At 50.6% G+C, this 12823-nt stretch overlaps 1 protein-coding gene across 4 annotated transcripts in view; it reads left to right on the forward strand.

Moving 5' to 3' along the window:
• The first annotated feature begins 10310 nt into the window (after nucleotides 1–10310).
• KIF25 (kinesin family member 25) overlaps nucleotides 10311–12823 on the forward strand; it is a 34607-nt gene continuing 32094 nt past the window's right edge. For 2 of the 4 annotated variants that reach the window (XM_045544731.1, XM_045544734.1), the window contains exon 1: nucleotides 10311–12135. In XM_045544731.1, coding sequence (XP_045400687.1) covers nucleotides 11962–12135 — 174 coding nt within the window. In that variant the 5' untranslated portion in view covers nucleotides 10311–11961. The remainder of the gene's footprint in view (nucleotides 12136–12823) is intronic. The other 2 variants (XM_045544732.1, XM_045544733.1) reach the window with 2 other exon arrangements.

The raw sequence follows: 12823 nt of genomic DNA on the forward strand, positions 1-12823 counted from the left end.
TAGTAACTTAACGTCCAAGGGCTTTTTCCATTATTGTTCCTTTATCTGAAGCCATCCTGGGCATTGCATAAGGCAAGCAGTGTTCCCTTTTGCAAAAATGGGGAAGTTGAGTCCAAGAGGTTCCAGTTATTCTCATTGATTTATTGTTGGCTAGTCTGGAACAAATACTTTGAGACCACAACCCAAGTGAAGAGAAGGTGGGCCACAGTCCCAGCCCGGGTCTCCCAGTCCTGGGCTTCTGTCCTCGCTGCCTGACGTCCCCTCTGTCATTGAGCTCTCCTTAGTTGCAGAAGGCACATTTGCAAACAGCTGTAGAGTAGTGAGTGTGTAATGAGAAGTTATGCAACTTCTAGCATAGCTGTTTGTAGTTCTTACATTTGAAAAACAATTGCAATTTACCTATGAGAAATTAATATAGACTTAGGGCTTAGTTACTGCCTTTGAAGATGGTAGCTTAAAGTTATTACTATACTTTAGAAGATGATAGAATTGTATTATTTTTCTCTAGGGAGGGATAAAATTATTCTGGGCATACTGTTCTGTCAAAATCCACCCGTCATCCAGAACCATCCCTCTACCCTGCACCTGGAAGTGATCCCTCCTACCCGACATTCTCATAATACTCGGGACCTGGAACAAGGGAGAAGCAGTCACTGCTGGCGTGGGAACCTGTCTTAAGGAGAAAGCTGCCTTTCAGGGCTTTAGGCAAGCGAGAAACTGCCCTGCGTGGGACAGAGGAACCTGTGTCAGCCCGACGGGACCCGTGGACCAGAGTGAGATGGTGTGTGGGGCCGAGGAAGCAGGCCACAGGGGGCGACTGCAATGGCTGAACTGCCCGCCGGCCGTCCAGTGGTGCGACATGTTGTCCAGGAAGCCCTGTGACATGTCTGCAGGTGTCACTCGGGTGTACACTGGAGAAGCAGCCAAGTGGCCCCACTTGACAGGATAACGTGTGAAGAGGAGGAAACCCAGAGGCGGTGGTGACTGCAGAATGCTCTTGGTGACCGAGCATGCAAGTGCCACCCGGGCTGCCCTGGCCAGGGCACGGCCGTCTGCACAGACCGCAGGCCGTCCTGGTCAGCGTGCCCCGTGAACTCCGTGGGTCTCCAGAGCCTGTGTCAGCGGGCTGGTACTTGAGCACCGTGAGTTGACTGGACGCCCAGTTCATTTTCCAGATCTTTCAGAATCTTAGTAGACAGCAGGCTGGTCCTCGGGGGTACTGAGACCTCGGTTTGAAAACCCAGTTCATTGGGTTTCCATTGTAAACTTGTAGAGATACCCGAACACTCTCGTAATAGGTCAAATTTTATTTCTAACCGTACTGGCCAGCAGTTTTTTTTTCACTAGAAAAATAAGATTTGCTTTTACATTTTGCAAGAATGTTTACCATGTTCTAAATGGCAAATTTGTGCTTTTTTGTTTCATGTTGTTTCATCTAGGAAATGCACGCGTGTAGTTTTAAAACACCAGTGGTGCGGAAGCCTTGTAAACAAGGTCAGTCTCCTGCCGGCCTCCCCACCCCCTGGACCTTCCAGCCAAAGGGAAAAGCAGGTTTTTCTCTTTAGTTTTGGGCCTTGAATGCACAAGCTGTTCCGCACGTCATAGCTCATAATGCTCACCGTTGCTGCATCTCCAGCCGGCCTCTGCTCTGTTTACTTTCCCTCCCCCGTCCCCAACTCTTGCACAATCCCCGCGGGAGACAGGGTCAGGCTGCTGTGACTGCTCTGGGCTCTTGAGTGGACAGTTCCTCTGGGCAGCCCGGGCTGTGGGCCTTGTGGGTTCCCTGTCCTCCCCCTGTGTATGAGCTTCAGTCTGGTCATCTGTCGTCGCTCCCACGAGCACTGACTCCAGCCTCCGGGCACCACCCTGCCCCTGAAACCCGGCCCAGACGCCTGGGGAGGCTGCCAGGGGTAGGCCTGGGTGCCTGTCTCGCAGGTGCCATCGCTAGTGTGCCTGTCACGTGTGTGCACATCGGGATGTGCCTGGCCCCTTCTCGCTGGGCAGGCCCCACCCCGAGGGCTTGACCCCAGAGGGTGGGAGGGATGCCCTTGCCTCCCCACAAACCTGCCGGCCCATCTGCAACCCAACCACCCCTTCTGTGCAGCCGGCAGCCTCCCCCGCGGGCATACCGGGAAGGGGAGGACTCCCTGGATTCCATTGCCCCCCCTTGTAGTTCCGTCCTCCTACCCCGCAGGCACGGACGCCCTTCCCGCGCCAGGCAGCCTCCCGGGGGTGCCGCGGGGTCCGAGGGCGGGCAGGCCGGCTCCACGGGACGCTGGGACCAGCACGCTGGATGGCGGGAGCCTGAGGACCCCACACGGTTCCCCGTGGGCAGGGCCTGCACCCGGCTGCCCAGACCTGTCGCTGCCCTCCGGGTCGGGCTTCCCCGCCCTGCGGAGCCCGCTCAGTGCCCCAAGCGGGCAGAGTGGCCAGGGCCGACCCCCCCCCAACGCGTTCATAAGTCTTCCGTGGAGCCCCAGGTAGAGCCCCGGAGCCCGCCACGCCCCGCTCGCTCCCCTCCCTCCTCGCACTCCCCCCTCCCCTCCCCGCGCCCCTCCCACCCCGCACCCACCACGCACCCACCCCGCGCTCGAGCCCCCTCTTCCCGCGCCCCCCCCCCCGCCCCCCGCGCTGACCGCTGGTGCTGGGGGAGGGGCGGTGAGCTGAGGACCCTAAAGCGGGGCGTCTGGGGCGATGCCAGCCGGGGGCAGTCGGTGGGGGGGCTTCTGGGAGCAGCGGGCCAGGCAGCTGCAGAGACAAGTGCAGGTGAGTCTGGGGAGAGCGGAGGGAGGAGGGGTCTCCACCGCAGAGCCTTGGGGGCCATGGGAGATTTGGGGTGGGTGTTAGGGTCACTGAGTTGTTAACAGCACCCTGGTCCCCTTTAGGGCAGAGGCCCAAACCGATCCACCCATCTAGGCCTCCGGGACCCGTGGGTGGTGGGTGGGCCCAGCCTGTCCTCCCTCCGCCGACATCCCGGCCAAGAGGCTGCCTTGTCCTCCCTTCTGTCCTCCCCCATCCGACCTCCCGCCCACCAGGGGCCTCCTCCGCACCTCCCCTGCTCAGTCTTCCCCTCTGTCCTCCTTCCCCACCTCCCACCGGGGTGCCCTCCGCCCTACAGGCCTGTGTGGCCTGCCTCATCCTCCCCTCTGCCCTTTACTCCCCGTGTCCCCCAAATGCCCTTCTCCCCTCTGTCCTTCCCCCTCATCCCCCCAGACCCGTCCCAGGACTACAACATATGAATGACGGGGTGGGTGGGTTACCAAATCCACCCCGTGACATGCACAAGCTACTCCACAGGCCAGCTAGGTCCCTGGAGAGGCCCAGGGAGACAGCTAGGAAGAGCCCTCCTGGGGTTAGAACACACCTGAAAGACTGGCCAGCCTTAAAAACTGTTCCTGCCCCAGTTTAACTGGACCAGACATTGAAAAAATTTAAGCCCCAGGTCACTGTTAATAGAGCAATCGTTCTGTAATCATCGGAGCTTAACGGGTGGATTTGACGCCACATAAGGTAGACAGCTTGAAAGAGGACTCAGGGGAAGACAGTCGACAGCCCTGCCCAAACCACCACGACCAGGGTGGCTGTGTGCAGCCAGGGCTGCGTCCTCCACGGCCCACCCTGAAGGCCTCCTGCCTCAGGGGAAACCACCTCGCTGCAGGAGTCCAGCCAAGGAGCGGGAGAAGCGGAATCAGTTCCAGAATTTTTACAACATATTACCTAAAACATCCAGCTTTGGTAAAAATTTACAAGGCATGCAAAGAAACAGAAAAAGGAGACACAGGGAAAAAACACAGGAAACAGAAACTGCCTGTGAAAGGGCCCAGGTGTTGGATTTAACAGGCAAAGACTTTGAAGCAGCCATTAGAAACGTGTTCAAAGAACCAAAGGAAGCTGGACTTAGAGAAGTAAAGGAGACTCTGACAATGTCTGATCAAACAGAAAATATCGATGAAGAGATAGCAAGTATTATTTTTTTAATGGTAATCCTGGAGGTGAAAATAGCTGAAATGAAAAAATTCTCGGGCTGGGAGTGGTGGCTCACACCTGTAATCCCAGCATTTTGGAAGGCTGAGGTGGGAAGTTCTCTTGATGCCAGGTTTTTGAGACCAGCCTGGGCAACATAGCAAGACCCCATCTCTAAAAAAAAAAAAGAAATTTCAAGAGCGCTCAAAAATAGATCTGAACTGACAGAAGAGTCAGCAAAACTTTAAGACAGATTGTTAGAAAGTATTTAGTCTTAAGGACAGAGTTAGAAATAGATTAAAAAGTGAACTGAACCTCAGAGAAAGTTGTGAAACCTTTAAGCACCATCATGTGCATGATGGAAGTGAAGGAGGGAGAGAAGAGAAATGAAGGAGCAAACAAAAATCCAAAGAAGGAATTACCGAAAACTTCCCAAATTTGCAGAAAAATGTGACTCTACACATCAAAGAAGCTCAATGAATTCCAAAAGTAGGATAAATACAAAGAGATCAGCACTCACACACGTCGTAGTAGTAAAAGTGTTTAAAGCGAAAGGCAAAGTGAAAATCTTGAACTCAAGAAGAGAAACATGACTTGCCGTGTACGGGAGAAGCCCAGAATGACTGACGACTGTCTGCTCATCAGCAACGACGGGTGTCAGAGGGCAGTGAAGTGGCAGAAAGAAAAAAAACAAAACCTGTCAACCAAGAATCTCATATCCAGCAAAATTATCTTTCAAAAATGAAAGCACCCAGCCTGAGCAAGAGTGAGACCTCGTCTCTACCAAAAATAGAAAGAAATGATTTGGACAGCTAAAAATCTATATAGAAAAAATTAGCCGGGCATGGTGGCGCATGCCTGTAGTCCCAGCTACTCGGGAGGCTGAGGCAGTAGGATTGCTTAAGCCCAGGAGTTTGAGGTTGCTGTGAGCTAGACTGATGCCACGGCACTCACTCTAGCCCGGGCAACAAAGCGAGACTCTGTCTCAAAAAAAAAAATGAAAGCAAGGGCGAAGTGCAGCGGCTTACGCCTGTAATCCCAGCACTTTGGGAGACCCAGGCGGCAGGATTGCTTGAGCCCAGGAGTTTGAGGATAGCACCACTGCACTCCAGCCTGGACAACAGGGCAAGACCCCACCTCTTAAAAAAAAAAAAAGAAGGCAAAATAAAAGGATTCTCAGAAAAACAAAATCTGAGAACATTTGTTGCTAGCAGATGCACCTTACAAGAAATAATAAAGGAAATTCCTCAGGCTGAAAGCAGGTGGTCCCACATGGAAACACAAATCCACAAAGAGCATCAGTAAAGGTAATTGTGTAATTGTCAAAGACAGTACACGTGTATATTTCTTTATTTGCCTTTTCTTAACTGATTTAAAAAGCAAATATCTAAAAATGTGTATAATTATATTGTTGGCCCTATAACATATAGAAATGTAATATATTTGAAAAAAATAGCACAAAGGAGGTGATGAGAGCAAAGTTTTATTGGAGTAAGAAAATGACACCGAACAGTAACTTGAATTCATGGGACCAGATGAAGAGCAACAAAAATGGGCACTGAGGAGGGAAGGAAAACTTACATGTCAATATGTGCTTCTCTCCTTTCTTTTCTCGCCTTTTTCATGAACATGAAATTGTGTAAAGTAATGATTATAACAATGTATTGTGTTTGTAACATACGCAGATGTAAGTTGTATTACAGTGATAATATAACAGAGAGAAAGACAGAATGCAGCATGTAGGAACAATGTTTCCACACCTCACGGGAATTGTTATAAATATGCAGTAGATTCTGCCAGGTTCAGATGTATATGGCAGGCCCTAGAGCAACCACTAAGAAAATAACTCAAAAATTAGTGAAAAAAATTATCAAGGCACTTAAAATGTTAGACTAGAAAATATCTATTTAATGGAAGATAAAGCAATAAAAGAAAAATACAGGAACAAAGAAGACACAAACTATATAGAAAACAAAAAGTAAAATGGCAGGCATAAATCCAACTAAATCTGTAATATTAAATGTGAATGGATTAACCAATCCAATCAAAAGGCAGAGATTGTCGGGTTGAATGACAACCAATATCCAATATATGCTATCTGCAGGAGACACACTTTGGATTAAAAGGTACAGATACGTCGAAGGTAAAAAGACGGCAAAAGATATGTCATTTCACTATCAACCACGAGAAAACTGAGAGGCTATGCTAATGTTAATATCAAACGTAGAAGACTTTAAGACAAACAATGTTACTAGAGAAAAACAATGAAATTTTCTAATGATAAAAGAGTCAGTCCATTAGGAAGATATAAAAATCATATATATGCATGTACCAACAGCAGGGTTCTAAAATTAGTGAAGCAAAAACTGACAGAATACAAGGGAGAAAAAGGCAATTCAAAAATGACAGTTGTAGACTTCAGTACTTTACTTTCAGTAGTGGATAGATCAACTAGAGAAGATCAGCAAGTGAACAGAAGAACTGGATAACACTTTAATCCAACTATACCTAACAGATCTATAGAACGCTCTACCTAACAACAGAATCCATACCTCTCAAGAGCACATTGAACACTCTCTAGGACGGACAACAAGCTAGGCCATTAAACAAGCCTGAGGACATAGAAATCATATAAAGTATGTTCACTGAACACCATAGAGTAAAATTAGAAATTAATAACAAAAAGAAATTTGGGAAACTCACCAAAATGTGGAAGTTAAACAAGACACCCCTAAATAGCGATTGTGTCAAAGAAAAAATCGCAAGGGGAATTAGGAAATACTTTGAGATGAATGAAAATGAAGATATCACAATACATAATCCTATGGGATGCAGCTAAAGCCGTGCTTAGAGGGAAATTTGCAGCTGTGAAACCTGTATTAGAAAAGAAGATGGATCTCACATCAACACCCTGAAGGCACTGGATAAATCAGAGCAAACTAGACCCCAAGCAAGTAAACAGGAGCAAAGAAAAAAGATTAGAGCAGAAATAAATGAACTAGAGCCGCAGTCCCCAACCCCAGGGCCAAGGACCAGAACCAGTCCACGCCCTGCAAGGGACCAGTCAGCAGAGCTCTGCTGCACCCCCAGGTCCTTGGAAAACTTGTCCTCCATGAAACTTAGGAACTGGGCACAGGCCACCGGGGCGCATAGCAGGAGGTGCCAGCCAAGCTTCCTCTGTATTTACAGCCACTCCCCATCACCGCTCACGTCACCGCCAGGGATCCACCTACCTACATCCCCCACCCCGCCCCTGCCCCGTCCGTGGAAAAATTGCCTTCCATGAACCTGGTCCCTGGTCCCAAAAAGGCTGGGGACCACTGCACTAGAGAATGGAAAAACTATAGAGAAAATTAAAAACCCCAAAATTGGCTCTTTGGAAATACTAACAAAATTGATGAGCTTTAGCTTTACTAACTAAAAAGAGAGAAGACTCAATTCACTAAAATCAAGAATATAAAAGGAAACATTACCTTACAGAAATAAAAAGGGCTGTGAGAAAATACTATGAACATTGCCAACAAATTAGATATTCTAGATGAAATGATCAAATTGCTATAAAGACACAAACTACCAAAACTGGCTTGAGGAGAAATTGAAAATCTGAATAGAACTGTCATGGGTAAAGAGATTAACTAAGTAATCGAAAACCTCTCACAAAGCAAAACCTCAACCCAGATGGCTTCACTGAATTCTACAGAACATTTAAAGAATTAGCAGCAGTCTTTCACAAACTCTTCCAAAAGATAGGAGAGAACACTTCCATTCCATGAGGCCAGTGTCATGCTGATACCAAAACCACAGAAAGATGTCACAAGAAAAGAAAACTGTAGCGCCATCTCTTGTGAATATAAATGCAAAGATCTTCGACAAAATACTAACAAACCGAATGCAGCAATATATAGAAAGGATTGTACACCGTGGCCAAGTGGGGTTTATCCTGGGAACGCCAGGCAGGGTTAGCACTCAAAAATCAGTGAGTATAACAGACCACACCAACAGGATAAAGGGCAGGACCCCCAGGATTATCTTAATAGACCCAGAAAGAGCATTTGACAAAATTTAACGCCCCCATAATAAAAACACTCCACTACATAAGAAAAGGGAAATTCTTCATCCTGAGAAAAGGCGTCTATGAAAACCCACAGCTAACATCACACCTAATGGTGAAAGACCACCTGCCTTTCCCCCCAGCTGAGGAAACAGATGAACCTGTCTGTTTCTGTATGTTCTATTCAGCATTGTCCTGGAGGTGCTGGTCAGGGCAATTGGGCTAAGTAAATAAATAAATAAATGGAAAAGGCATCTATAGCAGAAAGAAAAAAATTAAAGGAAAAGGCATCATGATCTGATAGTTAAAAAATCCTAAGAAATTCACTAAAAAAAAAAAAAAGAAAAGAAAACTGTTAGCACTAATAAACAGGTTCAGCAAGGTTGAAGGATACAAGATCAATCTACAAAAAATCAATTGTATTTCCATTCTGTAGCAATGAACAACAGAAAATGAAATTAAGAAAACAATTCCATTTACGATAGCAGCAAAAATATCAAAATACTTTGGAATGCATTTACCCAAAGAAGCACACGGCTTACTAGCCATCAGGGACAGGTAAGAACACTGCAGTGAAGGCCACGTCACGCCAGGAAGGCGACTGTCATCAAAAAGACAGAGGGACTGCGTGTCAGCGAGGGTGGGGGAAACCCGAATCCTCACACGCCGCCGGCGGGAATGCAAATAATGGCAGATGGTTTGAAAAACAGTGTGACCGTTTCTCCAAACGCTAAGTATAGACCCAAGAGAAAGAAAACATTTCCCACAAACACTTTTAAAGGAAAGTCATGGAAGCACCATTCATAACAGCCAAAAAGAAGAAACAACCCACGTGTCCTTCGGTTGCTGAATGGATAGACAAGATTTTGCATGTCCGTGCAGTGGGATATTAGCTGGCAATAAAAAGGAATAGAATTCTGATATTGCTGCACGGCTGAGCCGCGAAAACGTTCTGGAGACTGAGAGAAGCAGGACCCGAAGGGCCACGCACCGACTGTGACTGCGTTTCTGTAAATGCCCAGAGCTGGCGACGGTGGGGACCAGTGGAGCAGATGACCAGTGTCCTCGGGCTGCGGGCAGCAAGGACTTGGAGGTGATGTCTAGGAGTGTCTTTGGGGGGAGATGAAAATATTCTCAAATCAATTTTGGTGATGGTTGTACAACTTTGAATATACTAAAAGTCACTGAATTGTGCACTTTAAATGAATGAGTTGTCGGGTATGTGAATTGTTTCTCAGTAACCCTACGGGAAATATTTCCAATTAGTTCAAGATAAAAGAAGAGTGGTTGGAGGGAGGTGTCACTGCCGCGGTGGCCCATGTAAGGGAAGGTGGGTCTGCGGGTTGAGCAGGCTAGAGTGGCCACGCGGCAGAGATTTCTTTCCAGGAGGTAAAAATCACAGCACAGAGCAAGGGACAGTACAGACGACTCCCAGGCTTCAGGTTAGTATAACCAATCCCAGAGAGTTTGGAAATACAGGCAAGATTGTCCTAAAGTGATCACAGCTTCTTTGTGAGCTGCCAGCAGGCTCCGGAGAGGAGGAATCCCTGGCAGGAGGGACTGCACCCCGGCAGGAGGGACTGCACCCCGGCAGGAGGGACTGTAACCCGGGCAGGAGGGACTACACCCCGGCAGGAGGGACTGTACCCCCGCAGGAGGGACTACACCCCGGCAGGAGGGACTGCACCCCGGCAGGAGGGACTGCACCCTGGCAGGAGGGACTGCACCCCGGCAGGAGGGACTGTAACCCCGGCAGGAAGGACTGCACCCCGGCAGGAGGGACTGTACCCCGGCAGGAGGGACTGTAACCCCGGCAGGAGGGACTGTACCCCGGCAGGAGGGACTGCACCCCGGCAGGAGGGACTACACCTCAACCCACCTTCCTAAAAACTGGTGGTTCCCTTCCCTAAGCTCTCCAGTTGCTGGCTCTCTCAGCATTTACCGTAAATAGCTAATATTTAACTCCTCTGCCTGGATCCTTCCAATGCCCTCCCGTAGACATGGGTCAAACAGATGCTCTTTCCTGGCTTACAAACACCCCAGGCCATGCTCTGGCCTCCTGGACCTCAGCCTCCTCACCCACTTGGGCCAGCCTGGTGACGTCCTCTCTGTCCCTGGCCTTGCCAGGCTCAGCCCCACCCCAGGGCTCTGCCCGGGCTATTCCTCTGCCGGTGTCCTGGCTGCCCTCACAGCCCCCGTCGCTCCCCGCAAGCCTCTCTTTTGGGCAAGAGGGCGGGAGGGTCCAAGGTCCAGCGTTGCTAGTGAGTCCCCAGGAGCCACTGCTGCTGGGCTTGGGGCTGCACGTGGAAGAGGGAGGAGTCCTCGCTGGAGCGTGGGTGGGGGGAGGGAGCAAGGCTGTCGGGGTCACAGGTGGCCTGTCTCCCTGTCCTACTGTGTGGTACAGTCATCGCTTCCTGTGCCGTCACATGGAAAAGGTACAATGTGGTGGTGTAATCCCACGGGGCCACTGCGTGTACGTGGCCCAGCCTTGGCTGGCCGTGAACGTAGCTCTTTCCGGAGGGGCTGTGCTTTGTCTTCCCTGTGCTGTGTGTCCGGAGGGTGACGTGACGGGTCAGTGTAATTCCCGTGGCTTCAGGACACCAGGTACATGCTCTGCTGATAACTTTCCTTTTTGGATCCTCGCTTGTAGGCCCGAGAAGGAAGGATAGTGGAGCTGGAGACCGAGAATGCTGTTCTGCATCTGAAGCTGGCAGAGGTAGGACTTTGTAACCGTCTGGTGGATTTAGTTGAATTATATCCCGTGTAGGGACTGTGTGGAGTCGGTTTTGAGCTCTTGGGGAAGAAGTAAGTTGAGGTGACTGTTCCTCCTTCTCCTTGTTCCGCCTGCGGAGGTGCTGGGAGCCCCGCAGTTGGCGTGCGCTGTCTTCCTACGCTGGAGCAGGGTGAGTTCCAGATTCCTGTCTCTCTCTTGTGCTCACAGTGCTTAACATTTAATGGGAGATAAATTAATGAGTAAGAAATAAATTACCTGTGCTTTAAAAAAAAAAACCAGCTTTATTGAGGTATAGTTTATGTACCATAAATTCGCCCATTTTAAGTGTACGAGTCAATGCTTAGTGACTTTACAGTTGTGCAGCTGCCTTGGTCCATTTGTGCTGTTGTAACAAATGGCCCAGACTGAGTAATTGATGAAGAACGGAGACTTCTTGCTCCCAGTGCTGGAGGCTGGAAGCCCAAGACCGAGGTGCCGACCGGTCGGTGTCTGGCGAGGCCCTTCTGCCCCGCCCGTGGTCCTATCCAGGCTCTGTCAGCTGGCGGAACAGCCGGGGACCCCAAAGGGCCTGGGAGGGCCCCCTGCAGCCCTTGCGTGTGGCACTAACCGGTTCCCCAAGGTCCCCGCCTCGTGACAACACCACGGTGGGCTGAACTGGAGGGGACACACTCGAACCAGAGCAGCCACCACCGCCATAGTGCAGTGGTTGGCATCCCCGTCACCCCGAGAGACCGCCTGCCAGTTTGTGCTCACCCCCTTTCCCGCGGCGGCGCCGGGAGACCAGCTTCTGGGAGGTCGGCGGATTTGGCCGTGGGAGATGAACCCTCGAGGGCTTCAGTGATCCTGCACCTGTCATCGCGTCACTGCACCAAACCAAAGTCCTTCAAGCAGCTCTGCCGTCCTTTCTTGCGGGTTTGTTCTTAACATTTCAGAGAACGGGGACACACAGCACTTCCCTGGGCGGATGCTGATTCATGTTGTTCCCACAGAATTTGCCGTTGCCCCTGTGGCCGGCTGGGAAGGGGCCCGGCACAGCCATAGGTCCTGACCGCGGGCCCGGCCGAGCCCCTGTGTGGAAGTCGGCCTTTTGTGGATGTGATTGACGGGAAGGCCCCGGGCTGTCTGGTGGATTCCGCCCTAAAGGCTGCACGAGGGCCCCCAGGCGAGGGCGGCCGAGGGGATTGGACGCGTGTGAGGAGACAGTGATGCAGGGATGGAGGGGGACGGAGAGGCAGACGCGGGGCTCGAGGACCAGGCACACAACCGCCAGCCAAGCAACGCCGGCATCCGTGGGAACCTCCCCGAGCCCTCAGCGGGAGCAGGCCCTGCGACACCTGCCTCCAGAGCTGCGAGACGGTGGATTTCCGTTGTTTTTCACATCCTCCAGGTAACTCCTGCACGACCCTCAGATGACTCTCTGGAGTTCCTCGTCCTTAAGTTGTTACCCGTTTAGATCCTCCTGGAGCATCAGAGCAGACTCAGGTCCAGGTGGGCTCCCAGTGCTTCTTGACTGCCAGGTTTCATGGCACTAGATTTGCAAATTAAAAAATATTTGTACAACTTCTTAAATGAAGTGACTAGGAATCTATTATGCGTCCACTTTTGAGCTCCTCATTTTCTGCAGTTTCTAGGCACCTGTGTGCATAGCAATTACTGTGCCCTTCCTAGGCACTCAAGATAAAGGTGCACATGTGGCAAAGCCGAGCGCAGAACGGTTACAAACCTTTCCAAAGTCGCAAGGACGAGAAGTTGTGGGACTGAGGGTCAAAGCGAGTCGCCTGGTTACGGCGCGGACTGTTCTCTGGGAGTGCAGGGCGGCTTTATCATGACGATCCCCGTTGGGCCTAACAGCCTGGAGGCATCTCATGGCACCAGAGGGACGGTCGGACTCTGAGGTTAGCAAGGTCCCAGGAAACTGAGGCGTTGTCACTGCACAGCCACACTCAAGCCCCGCCTGTGCCCTGGAAGTTGGCCCTGACATGGAGGGGGGACCTCCGACACCTGCCCATGCAGCAGGAGCGTCACTGAGTTCTCAGCGTGAAACCGTGTGTGCGCAACAGCTCACCCAAGCCCTT

Source organism: Lemur catta, chromosome 2 (assembly GCF_020740605.2).
Source record: "Lemur catta isolate mLemCat1 chromosome 2, mLemCat1.pri, whole genome shotgun sequence".
Classification (NCBI taxonomy): domain Eukaryota; kingdom Metazoa; phylum Chordata; class Mammalia; order Primates; family Lemuridae; genus Lemur; species Lemur catta.